An 18,189-nucleotide genomic window follows, 5' to 3' on the forward strand; every position below is an offset into this window, starting at 1 on the left:
TAAGGCTTCTAGATAGATCCAGTGCCAACAGCTTTTAAGAGTAAGTTTACTAATTGCTTGTTATTTTAACCAACAGGAAGACAAAGGCATATACAATTGGATGGATGGGAGGGCTTCAAATGCCTGTTAATTCATGCTGTGGCTCTGACAAAGTGAAGATGAGAAAATAGGAAAACACTTTGAAGATCAACGTTTTATTAATTTTACTGTGGGAAGCCAGGAGAGAGACGCCGCGATCAAGCTCCAGTGAGGCAGTGTCTCCGTATTTGTAAAAGTCTCTGCTCTCACAGAACTGTTATAACCTTCTTAAATATCAATGACTGTCAAAAGCACAGACAAGCCAAGAGATCACCTGTGAACTTGCCAGGGGGTTTGACCGCTCGGTCCGCGCATGCTCAAGTCTGGCTCCAGCCTAGGTGCAGGGTTGGGCCGAACTCGGAGGGCGGAGTGCGGGCCACGTGGGGTCTAGTGACGTCATCTCCGGGCGCCGAGGGTGACTGGACTTGCGGTGGGCTTCCAGGGCTCCGCGGCGCTGCGGGCCGTCTTTGCTGGATACCGGAGGGCGGAAGTGGAGCTGGGCTCTACTCCGACCTCCGCGCAGGTGTCTTCTGCGGCTGCGCGGGCTATCGGGACTCCCGGCTGGTGCATCTCGGCGAGATAGTGTGTTGGCCGCTCTCCTCCGCCCAGCGTCTTCACCTGTGCAGGAAGCCGGAGGAGAAGCCGGCGCTTCTAGTAGGGTATGTGTGTGTCTGTCACCCCAGTGTGAGGAAATGCCCGCAGGAAGAGGGTTGGGGAAGTGCCAAGTAGGTGTGGTAAAAAGGAGGGGCGTGTGCGTTGAGAGGAGCGCTCCCCCGGGCGGTGGTGGCGGGTGAAGGTGGTTCCTCCGAGGAAGGTGGCGTTGCCCAGGCGCCGCCCCCGGAGCCCTAGCGCCGGCTGGGAGGGTGTAGCCTGTGTGATCTCTGGAGGGAATACGTCCGTTCCTTTCTAAGGTAGGAAGCCGGGGTCTCATCAGAGGCTCTGGAGTTTAGTCCAGGACTTGCATTTTTCGTGCAGTAGTTATTTAGATCATAGATATTTCATAGGCAGTTCGATTCTATCCGAAATCGGTGGAGTTTTCCCCAGTTTATCTTCTCAAAGCATTCATTAAGTCTCATTTTAATAATATTTAGTGCCCAAAAATAAATTTCCCGTTGGCAAAGCACTTTCATATACTTTAATTATACTTTGGATTATTTTCAAGTCACATCTGAAGTTGAGGAGCTTAAGGAAACTGGATTGGTTCTAGATTTTTCTGAAGGGTGTGGAGACACAACATGTTTTTAGCAAGAATCAGAACCCAGAGGCTGTCAAACGGCACTGGACTTCTAAAGTCTTCTAGAATTTACTTGATAAATTTCGGAGTTTTGGGGACTGTGTGTACAACTTGGGTCTGAACCGAATTATTTTGTGGTTTCCATAAAGGGAGTTGTTGATTGAATTTTGAATTTGAAAGTAAATATGTTGGGCTGAGGGTAGTAGTTGAGGGAAATTTTAGGATTTTATATTGGATTTGAGCATGTTCTTTGGTCCATCATGGTATGCTGATTAAAATTGGGGAAAAACAAATAGAATGATACTATATGGATAAGAGATTTTAGAATAATGTACAAGCTTCAAGTGTAGATTCACTTTATTAATTTAACAGATACGAAGTGCCAGTTATGTGCCAGGCACTGAACAAAAAATAAACGAAGCAATAAACAGTGAAGAAGACAATAAAAATCGCTGCCATGATGAAGTTCACTTTGAGGTTTGGGGTGAGGAAACATTAATTTAAAAGTTAATTAAAGTATATGTGAAGTGGAGTGGTGAAAAGTGCTGTGGAGAAAAAATAATGAAGGGGAATGGGACATGCTGGTGTCATGTGTAGGAAGTTATAGTGGTGGCCTAAGAGAAGATGACATTTGAGCAGAAACCTAGTAATATTAAGGAAGGGTGCCATGTGGATGTAGTGGAAAAGACGGTGAGAACAGCCAGAATCCCTGAGGCAGGAGCATATCAGCTAGTTTGGCTCCACCGGGGGAGCAAGTTGGAGAGAGAAGTAGATTAGCAGGTCAGAGTAGGTAGTTAATGTTAGTTGCTCAGTCTTGTGTCCGATTCTTTGCGACCCCATGAACTGTAGCCCACCAGGCTCCTCTGTCCATGGGATTCTCCAGGCAAGAATACTGGAGTGGGTTGCCATTCCCTTCTCCAGGGGATCTTCCTGATCCAGAAATCGAACCCAGGTCTCCTGAACTGCAGGCAGATTCTTTACCTACTGAGCTACCAGGGAAGCCTCAGGTCGTATAAGGGCCTGGTAAGAGTTTTTTTTTTTTTTGAACACTTACAGTTTTTACTTTGAATGAATTGGTCTAGTTTTGAGTGGCTTCCCAGGTGACTCAGTGGTAAAAAATCCACCTGCAATGAGGATCTCTGGGTCAGGAAGATCCCCTGGACAAGGGAATGTCTACCCATTCCAGTATTGTTGCCTGGAGAATTCCAAGGACAGAGGAGCCTGGAGGGCTACAGTCCATGGGGTTGTGAATGAGTCAGATACGACTGAGGGACTAAACAACAAGAGTTTTGAATAAAGGAGTGAACTCATCTGACTTGTGTTTTAAATTTTTTTTTCTGATTATGTTGTTATTTCTCTGCAGCAAGTTGCAGAAATATTGAGACCTCTGTTGGTAGACTGTGGCATTTATCTGAGTTAAAGGTCACAGTGACTTGGATCAGTGTGGTAGTAGTGGAGGTGAGAAATAACTAGGTTCTAGACTGATGTCTAAGCTAGAGCTGGTCAGCTGTGAAGAGGGGTCATGGTTGGCTCCCAGATTTAAGGCCTGAGCGACTAAAGAATGGAGTTACCACTTAGTAGTTTGGGGAAGACCACAGAGTACTAGGAAGAGGAGAGAGGGCGATCTGAAATCATTTTCTGTTTTGCACTTGCTAAATTTCCAAATGAAATGCCAATATACAGTAGTATATGTGGAACTAGAGTTCAGAAGAGAAGTCTAGGTTGAAGATGTGAATGTGGGAATTGTTAATGTGTAAATGATATTTAAAACCCTAAGAGATCTCCAAAGGCAGGGTTCAAGGACTTCAGGACATTTCAACATTTGGAGGTTGGGGCGAGTTACAGACTATATCCCCCAGGGTGGGGGTGCGCCTGTTCCTTAAAACCCCTGTTCAAAAATGGTGATCCTTAGTAACCAGATAGAAGGAAATAGTTAAAAAGCCAAGTCATTAGCTGAGAGAGAGTAAGGAAGGAGATGTGAAAATTTGAGAAGAGAGAGCTGATCTGGGACAGCAGAAGAATAAATGGACTAGGGAAACATGAGAACACTGGGCAGTACTCAGAGCCCACTTTTGAATTTAAAGGGAGACCAGCCAACATATTTTTAGATGTTTACAAATTTACTAGTAGTAGGTATTTGATATTTTAAGTAATTTGTGGATAGTTGGCGATTTTGTCAGCAAAAAAACAGCTTTAGGTAGTAGGTTAGCAGCTCTTGGTTTGTAGCCTAAAAGGGACTGTTAATTGTGCATTACATTCTTATCATACTCACTATACTGTTTGCTAAGTGTTTTTCGTTGGACACACCTACCATTTTTCCAGGCTGAGAATTAGATGCAGAAAATACAGCAGCAGTCGGGTAGTAGTCATTGCCCTAAAGAAGCTTATTTCTAGTAGATTGTATCATGGTTTGAGATTTCATTTTCTTCGAAAATGTTGCCTTCAAGTTGGATGCGTGGTTTGATATCATTGTGTATGTATGAGAGGGAAAAATATTTTTCTAAAATAATAAAATTCACTGAATTTAAAGTGTGATTGTACCAATTTAGCAAGAGTTTAGGTGGAGAAGTTTCTTCAGTAGCTAGTGTAACCTTGGGGTTTATGTATTTTCTTTATTTATATATTTTCCGGTGTTTAACAAAAATTCCAGAACCAACTATGTGCTAATTGTGCTACCCTCCCTGATACAAAGGTATATATGACTCAATTTCTGCTGTCAAGGAACTCACTGTTCAGTTTTGGGAGGGGCAAGAGTCAGATAAGATAAACATACCTGCAGTGCACTGTTATACCATATAACAATAAAGATAAATAATAAGTAATTAGATTGTAGTTTGCTTAGTGGAAGGCGTCCCAAGAAACTGATGTTAGGTTCACTCTTAAAAGAGGATTAAGAATTGGCCAAGAGAAGGGGCAAAGGATATGCAAGCAGAGCGGCCATGGAATTAAATACGTATTCCATTCTTCCTGTTGTTGGTTACTAGGTGCTAAACACAGAGCAACCTGTGACATTAGAATTATCTTCAGTTTACAGATAGGAGGTTTGGAGATGTCAGGTTTGTTGTCCAAGGACTCACAGCTTATATGAGGAAGTCAGGGTTGAAACCCATGTCAGTCCAGTTTCAAAACCTCTTAATTACCTTACTCTATTACCTACTGTAAGCATTTAAATCTTTTCAGTCCTTGTCTTTATCCCTCGGCCAGTTTTTTTTTTTTTTTACCAACTTCTATTCTTCACTGGAAAAGCCTCCTATCTGTTTTCAAACCACTGCTACCAGTCTAGGTCAGGCACTCATTATTATATGCCTTGGTTGTGGACATTGCTTCCTGGCTATGCTTTCTCTGACTCAGATCTCCTTTTGTGCACTGCCATCAGATTTGTTGTTGTTGTTGTTCATTTGCTAAGTCATGTCCTACTCTTTGCAGCCCCACGAACTGCAGCATGCCAGGCTTCCCTGTCCTTCACTATTTCCCTGAGTTTGTTCAAACTCTCATCCATTGAGTCAGTGATGTCATCCAACCATCTCATCCTCTGTTGCTTCCTTTTCCTCTCGCCCTCAATCTTTCCCAGCATCAGGGTCTTTTCTTTCCATCAGGTGGTCAAAGTATTGGAACTTCAGCTTCAGCATCAGTTTTTCCAATGAATATTCAGGGTTGATTTCCTTTAGGATTGACTGGTTTGCTCTCCTTGCAGTCCAAGGGACTCTCGTGAGTCTTCTCTAGCACTGCAGTTCAAAAGCATCAGTTCTTCAGCTCTCAACACTTTTTATGGCACAACTGTCACATCCGTACATGACTAATGGAAAAGCCATAGTTCTGACTATACCAGATAATTGTTTTTATTTCACCATTATAGAACCTCACAGCTTGTTGGATAAAATTGAAAACCTACAGTTATCTATTTGGTATACTTCATGATCTGGTTACATTATGTATTTATAAATTTGACATTAAAGGAATAATAATTGCTTTTATGTCTCAGCACTTACTGTGTCCAGTACCATGTCACATACTTTATAGATTTTTTTCTCTAGAACAACCCTGGTAACTTTTACAGTTAAGGAAATTGAGACTTAGTGAAGTAAAGTGACTTGCTTAAAATCATGTATGGTAGTAGACCGTGTCACAGTGTCAACTCTTTCATTGTCTATTACTGTTCCCAATATGTTTCCTAAAACGTTGGCTCATATATTGCTCCTGCCACTTCCTGTCTTTGCTAATGCTATATTGCCCTGCTTGGATTATTTGTCTTCTTTTCTTCTGTCCATATTTTACCCAGTCTTCAAGTTCAGTATCTTTTAAAATTCTTCCCTGAACATGGTAAGTTCTGTTAATATTTAACTGCTTCCCCTCCTCCCTATGAAAGCACTCACAAAGTAACATTTAATTATAACCATGGACATATTGGAGTTGAAAGGGATGTTTGGCAATTAATATGGTATGGTGGAAAGAGTACCAGATTGAAAATCCTGCTGCAGTGGAAAAGTAAAGGTGCAGTGAGGTTCTGCCTGATTCATGCATAGAAGAAAGGCTGTTTTGAGCAGATTCCTGAAGGCTGTCCAAGTCGAAGACAAGGTGAGGAAGGGTACTTTAGGGTTAGGAACCACCAGCATGAGCACAGCTATGGAACGTACACGAAAGTGCATGGTATGTTTAGCAGATTTGTAAATAGTACCTTCTGGGCAATGCCTGTAGGGGCTTCCCTGGTGGCTCAGACAGTAAAGAATCTGCGTGCAATGCAGGAGACTTGGGTCCTGTCCCTGGATCTGGAAGATCCTTTGGAGAATGGAATGGCTCCCCAGTCCAGTATTCTTGCCTGGAGAATCCCCATGGACAGAGGAGCCTGGCGGGCTACAATCCATTGGGTTGCAGAGTCAAATATGCCTGAGGTTTTTAAAAAATGAACACCACCATCGTCATTGTCATCATCATCGTGAAGCCCTCATCATCTGCCACAGAGCTGGGTGTATCAAATGGTCAAATTGTGACTCTTATCGTGAGTGTTACTAGCAATGCTCAGTGCATAATTTTTGGTTGTATTTTCCTTTACTAATTCCAGTTTACACTAGATAATGCTTTTGATTATTCTAAGTTCTTGAAGTTTTTGACTTTTAAACATTTTTTGAGACAAGCTCTTGTTGGTTCTATAAATTATGATGACAGATACATCTTATACTACTAGTACTGTGCTACAGGCATTATTGTAAGTATTCTACATGTATGAATTTAATTTTCATATCTCTCTTACATGGTCAGTGCTATTATTCCCATTTTATAGATGAGAAAACTGAGACAAAAGTTACAGGTGAAGAGTTCACTTTAGATAAGCAGTATACTTTTTTGGGGCTTGAGAGAATGTTGCAAGTATAGTTTCACTTTGGCTGTGGTTTGTTATTTGTATATGTAATTTTGAAATGGTTACTTCTGTGATCTCTTTAAATAAATAATGGCTTCACATTTGGAATTTGTTGTACTGATTTTTGCATTCATTCTAAAGAATGCCATCATGTAGTTTTTTGAAGTGAATAATCGTTAACGGCATTCTTGATTTCCTATAATCTTTGTTTTGGAGCAGGTTCGTTTATTCTTACAAGGATCAGACCAACGCTCTTCATTTTATTTTCAGTTTGGCTTTGGCTGAAAATAATTTAGCCTATATGTACTGCTTTCATCACTGGAAGAATGACAGATGACAAAGATGTGCTTCGAGATGTGTGGTTTGGACGAATTCCAACTTGCTTCACCCTGTATCAGGATGAGATAACTGAACGCGAGGCAGAGCCATACTATGTAAGTATGCTGGTGGTGGCAAGTGGGATGTCGGGACTTTGTCCATTTCTGTAGAGAAAGCTCTTAAGAACCAGGAGGCTGGTTTTCAACTCTTTGTATACAATTAATATGTGCTTATTATGGAAAAAAAATTAGGAGACACAGACCTGTGAAAAGAAGGAAGTAAGAATCGTCTCTAATCCTAGTGCTCAGAGGATAAAAGCACTGCTGACATGTTGATACGGGACCATCTTGACTTTCTTTTTCTTACACATCTATAGTGTATGATAATGAATCATAAGTTATGTGTGGTTTTTTAACAGGAAGCTATTTTGAAAATGATAGGTTCAGATTTGGTTCTTTTGTATTCAAAGCAACTATTTAAATTTTTTTGATAGCTGAAATGAACATATGAATGTGGGTGTATCTTCATATGTTCATGATTTAATATAGATAAAAAGAAACATATTGTTTAATAACATAATTTGTTGCATGTAGGCTTGTGGATTGGAGTTAGTGTATTATCTGTTCTAAAAAGAGAGTATCAGTTATCTTTTGATTTTAGTCTGCTTTTCTTTTTTCTTTTTAATTGCCGATATGATCCAAACGTAAGCATCTGTCAGTCAGAGATAATAGCATCTTGCCTTTTTACTAAACAGTCCCTAGTAGGCAAAGACGTTCTCAGTTACTGTCATTTTAGTTTTTCCTTTGTGTCTCAGGTACACAGGCTTCCCAGGTGGTGCCAGTGGTAAAGAACCCGCCTGCCAGTGCAGGAGACATGAGACATGGGTTTGATTCCTGGGTTGGGAAGATCCCCTGGAGAAGTACATGGCAACCCACTCCAGTACTCTTGCCTGGAGAAGCCCGTGGACAGAGGAGCCTGGTGGGCTGCACAGTCCATGGGCTTGCGAAGAGTCGGCCATGACTGAAACGACTTAGTATGCATGCACACGTAGTATTATTTACTCAGGAAGATCTGGAGAAGTGAAACACGTCTGTGCTGCTGGACTGTCTCTTGTTTCACTTCAGTTGAGCTTGCCCTTGGCTTTCTCCCCTGTGTGCTGGTGAGGCAGCACTCGTCCCCTACCTGCCCCAGCTGGGGATAGTCAGATGGTTGGAGGAAGCTCCTGTAGGGGCCCGTCCTCTGACTTGTTGGATACAGGAACTGTTTCGTTTTTCTCTGTGCGTCCTTGAATCTGGAATATGTCACACAAATGGTAGATACTCAGTGCATGAAAGTCTCTCCACCCCCATGTTGGGGGTTTGTTTAAATTCTCTGGGTTTTCTTACTGAATGATAATTTCAGAGAAATTGGGTAGTCTTTTGTACTTTTTCAGATAATCATAACTGATTATATAAATTTGAATCATTTCTACTTTGGAAACTCAGCAATTTTCCATCTTTAGAAAAACTTCCATGGTTAAAATGAAAAGTGATCATAGTTTATTTTTAGAGACATTTCATTTGTTAGATGTATTTTTACTCTTCTCCCTCAGTAGTTTGGGTGAGGATATCATTTAAGTTTGTTTCCAAACTAGCTTTTGCTATTTTAATGAAAACTTTTAACCTTGGGCAGCTTTCTAATAGTACTTACACGGAGGAGTGTATGTGTGTCCAGTTGGTCAAAGTAGTGAAAGCTAAGAGATACATGATTTAAGACTGTTTACTTTTAAATCAGAATATGATGTTTGACACATTTTCTGCACTTAAAAAAAGCAAGTAAAGAATATAATATTTTTCCTTCCTTATTTATAAATCTGTTTTAAATATGAAAAGACCATTGTGAGAACTAGAGGATAAGTTGTTTTTTGTTTCTAATCGAATTAAAAATGGTAAGTAATGAGATTAACTGTTGGAAGAAGATTGTTTTTAATACGAATTGATTTTTTTTTTTTTCCTTGAATTCTTCCTAATTCTTCACCCAAAAGAAACTTCATTGTGGTGATGTTTTTTCAGATTATTGGGTGACAGGCATATAATAAATATTAAAGAACTGAACTTTAAAACTATGCAGCATAATTCAGATTTTGCTGTTTAAATGCATGCATACTTAAGTGTGGAGAAAGAAATGGCAACTCACTCCAGTGTTCTTGCCTGGGAAATCCCATGGGCAGAGGAGCCTGGCAGGCTACCATTCATGGGGTCACAAAGAGTCAGATAAAGACTGAAGTGTAAGAAAGAAAAAGTGATTGTGTGAACACTCACCTAGAGCCAGACATCCTGGAATGTGAAGTCAAGTGGACCTTAGGAAGCATCACTACAAACAAAGTTATTGGAGGTGAGGGAATTCCAGTTGAGCTATTTCAAATCCTAAAAGATGATGCTGTGAAAGTGCTGCACTCAATATGCCAGCACATTTGGAAACCTCAGCAGTGGCCACAGGACTGGAAAAGGTCAGTTTTCATTCTAATCCCTAAGAAAGGCAGTGCCAAAGAATGCTCAAACTACTGCACAATTGCACTCATCTCACATACTAGTAAAGTAATGCTCAAAATTCTGCAAGCCAGGCTTCAACAGTACATGAACCATGAACTTCCAGTTGTTCAAGCTGGTTTTAGAAAAGGCAGAGGAAGCAGAGATCAAATTGCCAACATCCATTGGATCATTGAAAAAGCAAGAGAGTTCCAGAAAAACATCTATTTCTGCTTTATTGACTATGCCAAAGCCTTTGACTGGGTGGGTCACAATAAACTGGAAAATTCTAAAAGAGATGGGAATGCCAGACCACCTGACCTGCCTCTTGAGAAATCTGTATGCAGGTTAGGAAGCAACAATTAGAACTGAACATGGAACAACAGACTGGTTCCAAATACAAAAAGGAGTACATCTAAGCTGTATATTGTCACCCTGCTTATTTAACTTCTATGCAGAGTACATCATGAGAAACGCTGGGCTGGATGAAGCACGAGCTGGAATCAAGATTGCCGGGAAAAATATCAATAACTTCAGATATGCAGATGACACCATCCTTATGGCAGAAAGTGAAGAAGTACTAAAGAGCCTCTTGATGAAAGTGAAAGAGGAGAGTGAAAAAGTTGGCTTAAAGCTCAACATTCAGAAAACTAAGATCATGGCATCCAGTCCCATCACTTCATGGCAAATAGATGGAGAAACAGTGGAAACGGTGCCAGACTATTTTTTGGGGCTCCCAAACCACTGCAGATGGTGACTGCAGCCATGAAATAAAAAGATACTTACACCTTGAAAGAAAAGTTATGACCAACCTAGACAGCATTTCAAAAGCAGAGACATTACTTTGCCAACACAGGTCCGTCTAGTCAAGGCTATGGTTTCCAGTAGTCATGTATGGATGTGAGAGTTGGACTATAAAGAAAGCTGAGTGCTGAAGAATTGATGCTTTTCAACTGTAGTGTTGAAGCTGAAACTCCAGTACTTTGGCCACCTGATGCGAAGAGCTGACTCATTTGAAAAGACCCTAATGCTGGGAAAGATTGAAGGCGAGAGGAGAAGGGAATGACAGAGGATGAGATGTTTGGATGGCATCACTGACTCAATGGACATGAGTTTGAATAAACTCCGGGAGTTGGTGATAGATAGGGAGGCCTGGCATGCTGCAGTCCATGGGGTCGCAGAGTCGGACACGACTGAGCGACTGAACTGAACTGAACTGAAGAAAGAAAATGCTGTATACAAAACCACTAGCAGTGGTTTTACTATTAGAATTATTATCGGTAAACACTTTAGTGCCAATATGATTTTAGTTCACGTATCTCTTTGTTGTAAATTAAGCTTGAATGTATTTTTAATTGCTTTGGGTTGTAATAATGATACTGTTTTAAAGAGGTAGATGAAATGGGATGAAAATTTGCCCTGAGAGCTAGTAGACCTCTTTCCCAGACATTCTTAGAGTTCAGGTGAGGTGATATAACAGGGTTGTCATTGTGGCCTGAAGCGTCCATTCGTGTTCAGGGGGAGGTGCAGGAAGGATGGGTGAATGGGAATGTAGTTTCCTTTTTTTAATGTTTATAGCTTCTTTCTTAGAAACTGGATTTTAAAATATCCACTCTGTACCAAATTTGTAAATTAAATAATTTTTATTCAGAGTCTTCTGGGATTTTCTGTTTTAATTGGAAAAGCTTATTAATGTTAGATATATTTCTCTTTATTTCTGCATTTTGATTTGTTGGCTCTGTATAAATCTTTCAGCCAATTCTATGTGTCATAATCATTGAGAATTATATCTTATATTACAGAGAATATTAGCAAGGAACTTTCCTAGAAACAAAGCAACGTTTCAGTTTTTGTTGTTTCTGTTATATTCATTTGAACTGTTACTTTTCCTTTAGATTATCCAGTATGAAACATACACACTAAATTGCATTCATATTTTGTGACTTTTTACCAGAGGTGATCACACAGATGTGTGGTAGTTGATCTGAGTAGACCCTAAACCCAGCAGTCTGTTTATATTCCCATAGTCAACTGTGTCTGTCCTCTGCTAGGACTCCTCTGAGCCCTCACCTCACTTCCTACTTCACAAAGAAAATAGAAACCACGTGACAGGACCTTCCTTACCTTTCTGCCGCCAACTCTGTAAAGCGTATCTGCACAGAGAGGTGAGAGTGTATCTGCACAGATTCACTTTTTTCTCTCCTGTTTTAATGGAAGAGGTGCCCTTTCTTCTCGGGCAAGGCCCAGCTTTCCATCTGTGTTCTGGATCCCATCTTCTGCCTTCTCTATTTATTTTACTTTCAACTTTTTCTGTCTATTAACAACAACTTTGCAGCATTTATATTGTCTCAGATCCTTCCTATCCTGTAACAAACCTCTTTGACCCCATCTTTCTTTCAACCACTTGATTTTCTTTCACAGCCAGACTTATCAAAAGGATTGTCTGTACTCATTGTTTCCTCCCCACCTCCCACTACTTACTTTGCTATAATCATATTTTCGCATTGCTTCAACAAAACTGTTCTTGTCAAAGTCCCTAGTGACATCTTTTTAAAAATTTTTATTTTTTTATTCTTTAACCAGACCTAGAGTCTGCTTTTGAACTTTAATTTGCTTGATCTCTCAGCCTTATTTGATATTTTTGGCTGTTTCCTCGGTTTTATTACACTGTCCTCTCACTCTGCAGTGCCTCATCCCTGGTTTTGCTCCTGTGCTCCCCTTTGCTTTGCCTTTTTTTTGGGGGGGGGTCCACTTCTCTTTTTTTTGCGGAGCAGGGGGTGGTGCTTCCCTGATAGCTCAGTTGGTAAAGAATTCAATTGCAATGCAGGAGACCTCAGTTCAATTACTAGGTCAGAAAGAATTGCTAGAGAAGGGATAGGCTACCCGTTCCAGTATTCTTGGGTTTCCTTTGTGGCTCAGCTGGTAAAGAACCTGCCTGGAATGCCAGAGATCTAGGTTCAATCCCTGGGTTGGGAAGAACCCCTGGAGAAAGGAAAGGCTACCCACTCCAGTGTTCTGGCCTAGAGAATTCCATGGACTGTATAGTCCATGGGGTTGCAAAGAGTCAGACATGACTGAGCAACTTTCACTTTCTCAATTTTTTCCCCTACTAGAGCTCTCACTCCATTTTTATGTCTTTGTTGAGCATTTTTATCTTAACAGCTCCCCAGGCTTTTTCTCCTGAGCTCCAGATCTGTATGTCTTTCTGCTGATAACCTCACTTAGATGTCTCGAAGGAACTCAAACTGAGTGTGTTTGAAGCTGGACTCATCATCTTTACTCCAGAAAACCTGGTCATCTGCCATCTTCTATTCTTGTCTTATCATCCAGCTAATTAATTACTCCTACAGCAATTAACATGGAACTCATCCTTTGATACTGCCTTATTCTATATCGCTGACATTCAGTCATAATTGGATCTGTCTGATTTTACATCTCAGATATTTCGTACTTTTCTTATACCTTTCATATGCCATGATACAGCCTAGTTCAGACCACCATTTGAAAACCAAAGGGTTTTATAATATTAACTGATTTCCCTGGTTTCTGTCCTGCCCTCTTTCCGTTTTCCCGTCTGCACAGTTAGAGTAATCTTTAAAAACATATACCTAATCTTTTCACCTGCCAGCTTGAAACCTGTAGTGGCTTTTCATTGCCTTTAGGATCCTTAATGTAGTTTACAAGGTTCTTCGTGACCTGGTCCCTTGCTTCTTCTGTACTATTCTGTCCTAAACCTCTACAGTCCTTTCATATTCAAATTCTTAAAATTCCTCATGTGCCAGTCTTTGTCTTTCTGTATTCACGCCATGCCTTCCTTGCAGTTCCCTCTGCTAGAATGAACAGAAGTATCTCCCACCCCTACTCACACCCAGACATCCAAATCCACCCATGTTTGGTTCGTTCCTCTTTCCCTTTTGACTCTTGCCTTAAAATTTACTTCCTGTAAAGGCCTTCCTTGAGCTTTCCTGTAAATTTCTTTGCTGTTTGCTCCTATAACATCCTTTACTTCTTTACATTCATCATATTTGTAATTTTGTTTTTACTGTGTTCCTCTTAAGCCTATAAGCTTCATGAGAGGAAGAACTCTTTTTGTCTCATTCACTGCTCTGTCCTCATCACCTAGTGTGATGCCTCACACATTGAAATGGAACAGAATTCTGGTATATTTTTAAATTTATTTTAATTGGAGGCTATTACTTTATTGTAGTGGTTTTTGCCATACATTGACATAAATCAGCCATGGGTGTACGTGTGTCCCCCATCCTGAACCCTCCTCCCACCTCCCTCCCCATCCCATCCCTCAGGGTTGTCCCAGTGCACCGGCTTTGAGTGCCCTGTTTCATGCATCGAGCTTGGACTGGTTATCTGTTTCACATATGATAATATACATGTTTTAATGCTATTCTCTTAAATCATGCCACCCTTGCCTTCTCCTACAGAGTCCAAAAGTCTGTTCTTTATATCTGTGTCTCTTTTGCTGTCTTGCATATAGGGTCATCATTACCATCTTTCTAAATTCCATATATATGTGTCAGTATACTGTATTGGTGTTTTTCTTTCTGAGTTACTTCACTCTGTATAATAGGCTCCAGTTTCATCCACCTCATTAGAACTGATTCAAATGCATTCTTTTTAATAGCTGAGTACTATTCCATTGTGTATATGTACCACAGCTTTCTTATCCATTCATCTGCCGATGGACATCTAGGTTGCTTCCATGTCCTAGCTATTGTAAACAGTGCTGTAATGAACACTGGGGTACCTGTGTCTCTTTCAATTCTGGTTTCCTCAGTGTATATGCCCCACAGTGGGATTGCTGGGTCATATGACAGTTCTATTTCCAGGTTTTTTAAGGAATCTCCATACTGTTCTCCATAGTGGCTGTATTAGTTTGCATTCCCACCAACAGTGGAATTTATTCCTAAAGAAAGAGGGTTCCCTTTTCTCCACACCCTCTTCAGCATTTATTATTTGTAGGCTTTTCGAGAGCAGCCATTCTGACCAGCATGAGATGGTACCTCATTGTGGTTTTGATTTGCATTTCTCTGATAATGAGTGATGTTGAGCATCTTTTCGTGTGTTTGTTAGCCATTTGTATGTCTTCTTTGGAGAAACGTCTGTTTAGTTCTTTGGCCCATTTTTTGATTGGGTCATTTATTTTCCTGGTATTGAGCTGCATGAGCTGCTTGTATATTTTTGAGATTAATTCTTTGTCAGTTGCTTTATTTGCTATTATTTTCTCTCATTCTGAAGGCTCTCTTTTCACCTTGCTTTTAATTTCCTTCATTGTGCAAAAGCTTTTAAGTTTAATTAGGTCCCATTTGTTTATTTTTGCTTTTATTTCCATTACTCTGGGAGGTGGGTCGTAGAGGATCCTGTTGTAATTTATATCAGAGAGTGTTTTACCTATGTTTTCCTCTAGGAGTTTTATAGTTTCTGGTCTTACATTTAGATCTCTAATCCATTTAGAGTTTATTTTTATGTGTGGTGTTAGAAAATGTTCTAGTTTCATTCTTTTACAGGTGGTTGACCAGTTTTCCCAGCATCACTTGTTACGGAGATTGTCTTTTCTCCATTGTATATTCTTGCCTCCTTTGTCAAAGGTAAGGTGTCCATAGGTGTGTGGATTTATCTCTGGGCTTTCTATTTTGTTCCATTGGTCTATATTTCTCTCTTTGTGCCAGTACCATGTTGTCTTGATGACTGTAGCTTTGTAGTAAATCTGAAGTCAGGCAGGTGGATTCCTCCAGTTCCATTCTTCTTTTTTCTCAAGATTGCTTTGGCTATTTGAGGTTTTTTTGTATTTCCGTACAAATTTTAAAATTATTTGTTCTAGTTCTGTGAAAAATACCATTGGTAGCTTGGTAGGGATTGTATTGAATTTATAGATTCCTTTGGGTAGTATGCTCATTTTCACTATATTGATTCTTCCCATCCATGAACATGGTATATTTCTCCATCTATTTGTGTCATCTTTGGTTTCTTTCATGAGTGTTCTATAGTTTTCTATATATAAGTCTTTTGTTTCTTTAGGTAGATTTATTCCTAAGTATTTTATTCTTTTCATCACAATGGTGAATGAAATTGTTTCATTAATTTCTCTTTGTTTTCTCATTGTTAGTATATAGGAATGCAAGGGATTTCTGTGTATTAATTTTATATCCTGCAACTTTACTATATTCATTGATTAGCTCTAGTAATTCTGTGGTGGTGTCTTTAGGGCACCTATGTAGAGGATCATGTCATCTGCAAACAGTGAGAGTTTTACATCTTCTTTTCTAATCTGGATTCCTTTTCTTTCTTTTTCTTCTCTAATTGCTGTGGCTAAAAGTTCCAAAACTATGTTGAATAGTATTGATGAGAGTGGGCACCCTTGTCTTGTTCCTGACTTTAGGGGAAATGCTTTTAGTTTTTCACGATTGAGGATAACGTTTGCTGTGGGTTTATCATATATGGCTTTTATTATACCGAGGTATGATCCTTCTAAGCCTTCTTTCTGGAAGGTTTTTATCATAAATGGATGTTGAATTTTGTCAAAGGCTTTCTCTGCATCTATTGAGATAAAAACATAAGGTTTTTATCTTTCAACTTGTTAATGTGGTGTATCACATTGATTGATTTGCGAATATTGAAGAATCCTTGCATCCCTGGGATAAAGCCCACTTGGTCATGATGTGTGATCTTTTTAATATGTTGTTGGATTCTGTTTACTAGAGGATTCCAGTGTATTTTAATTCTATGTTTGTTTGTTAAGTGAATCTCTAATTTTATAGCTGAAAATTCTTGGACAAAATAGGATTTGGTGTAAACAATATTACAGGCACTTTTTTGCTGAAACATAAGCCATCTGTTGTTATTGTTTAGTTGCTAAGTTATGTCCAACTCTTGCGACCCTGTGGCCTGTAGCCCACTGGGCTCCTCTGTCCATGGGATTTCCCAGGCAAGAATACTGGAGTAGATTGCCATTCCCTTCTCCAGGAAATCTTCCCAATACAGGGATCAAGCCAGCATCTCCTGCGTTGCAGGTGGATTCTTTATTGCTGAGCAACCACGGAAGTCAAGTAATCTATACAACTATGTAAAACATGTATTCCTTATTGGCTATACAGAGGGAAAAAAATGTATCACGTGTGTCATACTGAGTGCTGAATGAAGAATAAGAGAATAAGAGTCCATATAGTGGAGAGTATCCCTGGAGGGGTTAAACCTTTTTGTATTAAAAGAACTTGAACCTTGAAAACGTTAATTGAAGTGAAATGAGCCAGACACAAAAGGACAATTATTTTATGATTCCATTTAGATGTAATTGCTGCTGCTGCTGCTGCTAAGTCACTTCAGTTGTGTTCGACTCTTTGTGATCCCATAGACAGCAGCCCACCAGGCTCCCCCATCCCTGGGATTCTCCAGGCAAGAACACTGGAGTGGGTTGCCATTTCGTTCTCCAGTGCATGAAAGTGAAAGTGAAGTTGCCCAGTCATGTCCTACTCCTAGCGACCCCATGGACTGCAGCCTACCAGGCTCCTCCGTCCAAGGGATTTTCCAGGCAAGAGTACTGGAGTGGGGGGCCATTGCCTTCTAGAAGGGTCTAATTCAGAGCCGGAAAGTTAAAAAGTGATTATGGAAGGCTGGGAGGAAGAAGGGAAAGTGATAGTCACTCAGAAGTGTCTCATGGCTCCTCTGTCCATGAAGTTCTCCAGGCAAAAATACTGGAGTGGGTTGCTATGCCCTTTTCCAGGGATCTTCCCAATCCAGAGATCAAACCTGGGTCTCCTGCACTGCAGGCAGATTCTTTACCATCTGAGCCACTAGGGAGGAAGAAGAGAATGAGGTAATTATTGTTTAATAGGTACAGAATTTGATGGAAAGTTCTGGAGATGGATAGTCATGGGTGTCACATGGGTGACACAGCAGTGTCAATGTATTTAATGTCACTGAACTGTTTGCTTAAAATGGTTAACATGGTAAATTTTATGCTAGGTATATTTTAACACAGTTTGAAAAAATGAGCTTGAAGTAAACCAATGAGATATACCAAAGAAAATTCTTGTGTGATACAATCCTAATGTAGAAGGCAGGGTTATGCTTTTGTTGTTATTTTCTTTCCATTTTACCTATTTGAATATTTACTGGATAAACTGTATCTGTACCTATTCTAGTTTTTTCTTAGTGCTACTATATTTATATTAGTTACAGATTACTCCCACGGGCCAATGTAGAACAGAAGATTCCAGCTACATTTTAGTGTGAGTGTGGATTCTGTCTTATGAATGAGCATTCTTTTAAAATTTATCACTTTTGACCTTTTGTCACTCTTTTAACCTTTGTCATCTCTGATTCTTTATCAAATATTTATTATACGCCTCTTATAAAGCAGGCACTATTTTGGCCATTGGGAATGTTAGCCGTGAACAAAACAGATGAAAACCCTTGTCTTAATGGAGCTTAAATTCTAATGTTACTAATTCCTTATTGGAAAGAAATTTTTGTATCATGAAAATCATTTGTGAATTTTTCAGCAACTCTAGTTGAACCTTGCGGAGAAGGCAATGGCACCCCACTCTAGTACTCTTGCCTGGAAAATCCCATGGACGGAGGAGCCTGGTAGGCTGCAGTCCATGGGGTTGCTAAGAGTCGGACACGACTGAGCAACTTCACTTTCACTTTTCACTTTCATGCATTGGAGAAGGAAATGGCAA

At 40.0% G+C, this 18,189-nt stretch overlaps 1 protein-coding gene across 9 annotated transcripts in view; it reads left to right on the forward strand.

The window, feature by feature from the left end:
- The first annotated feature begins 467 nt into the window (after positions 1-467).
- Positions 468-18,189, forward strand: part of ATG5 (autophagy related 5) — a 152,827-nt gene continuing 135,105 nt past the window's right edge. For 6 of the 9 annotated variants that reach the window (XM_024996697.2, XM_059889749.1, XM_059889750.1 and 3 more), the window contains exons 1-2: positions 468-737; positions 6,939-7,102. In XM_024996697.2, coding sequence (XP_024852465.1) covers positions 6,995-7,102 — 108 coding nt within the window. In that variant the 5' untranslated portion in view covers positions 468-737; positions 6,939-6,994. 9 annotated transcript variants of the gene reach the window in all.

Source organism: Bos taurus, chromosome 9 (genome assembly GCF_002263795.3).
Source record: "Bos taurus isolate L1 Dominette 01449 registration number 42190680 breed Hereford chromosome 9, ARS-UCD2.0, whole genome shotgun sequence".
In the NCBI taxonomy this organism is placed as follows: domain Eukaryota; kingdom Metazoa; phylum Chordata; class Mammalia; order Artiodactyla; family Bovidae; genus Bos; species Bos taurus.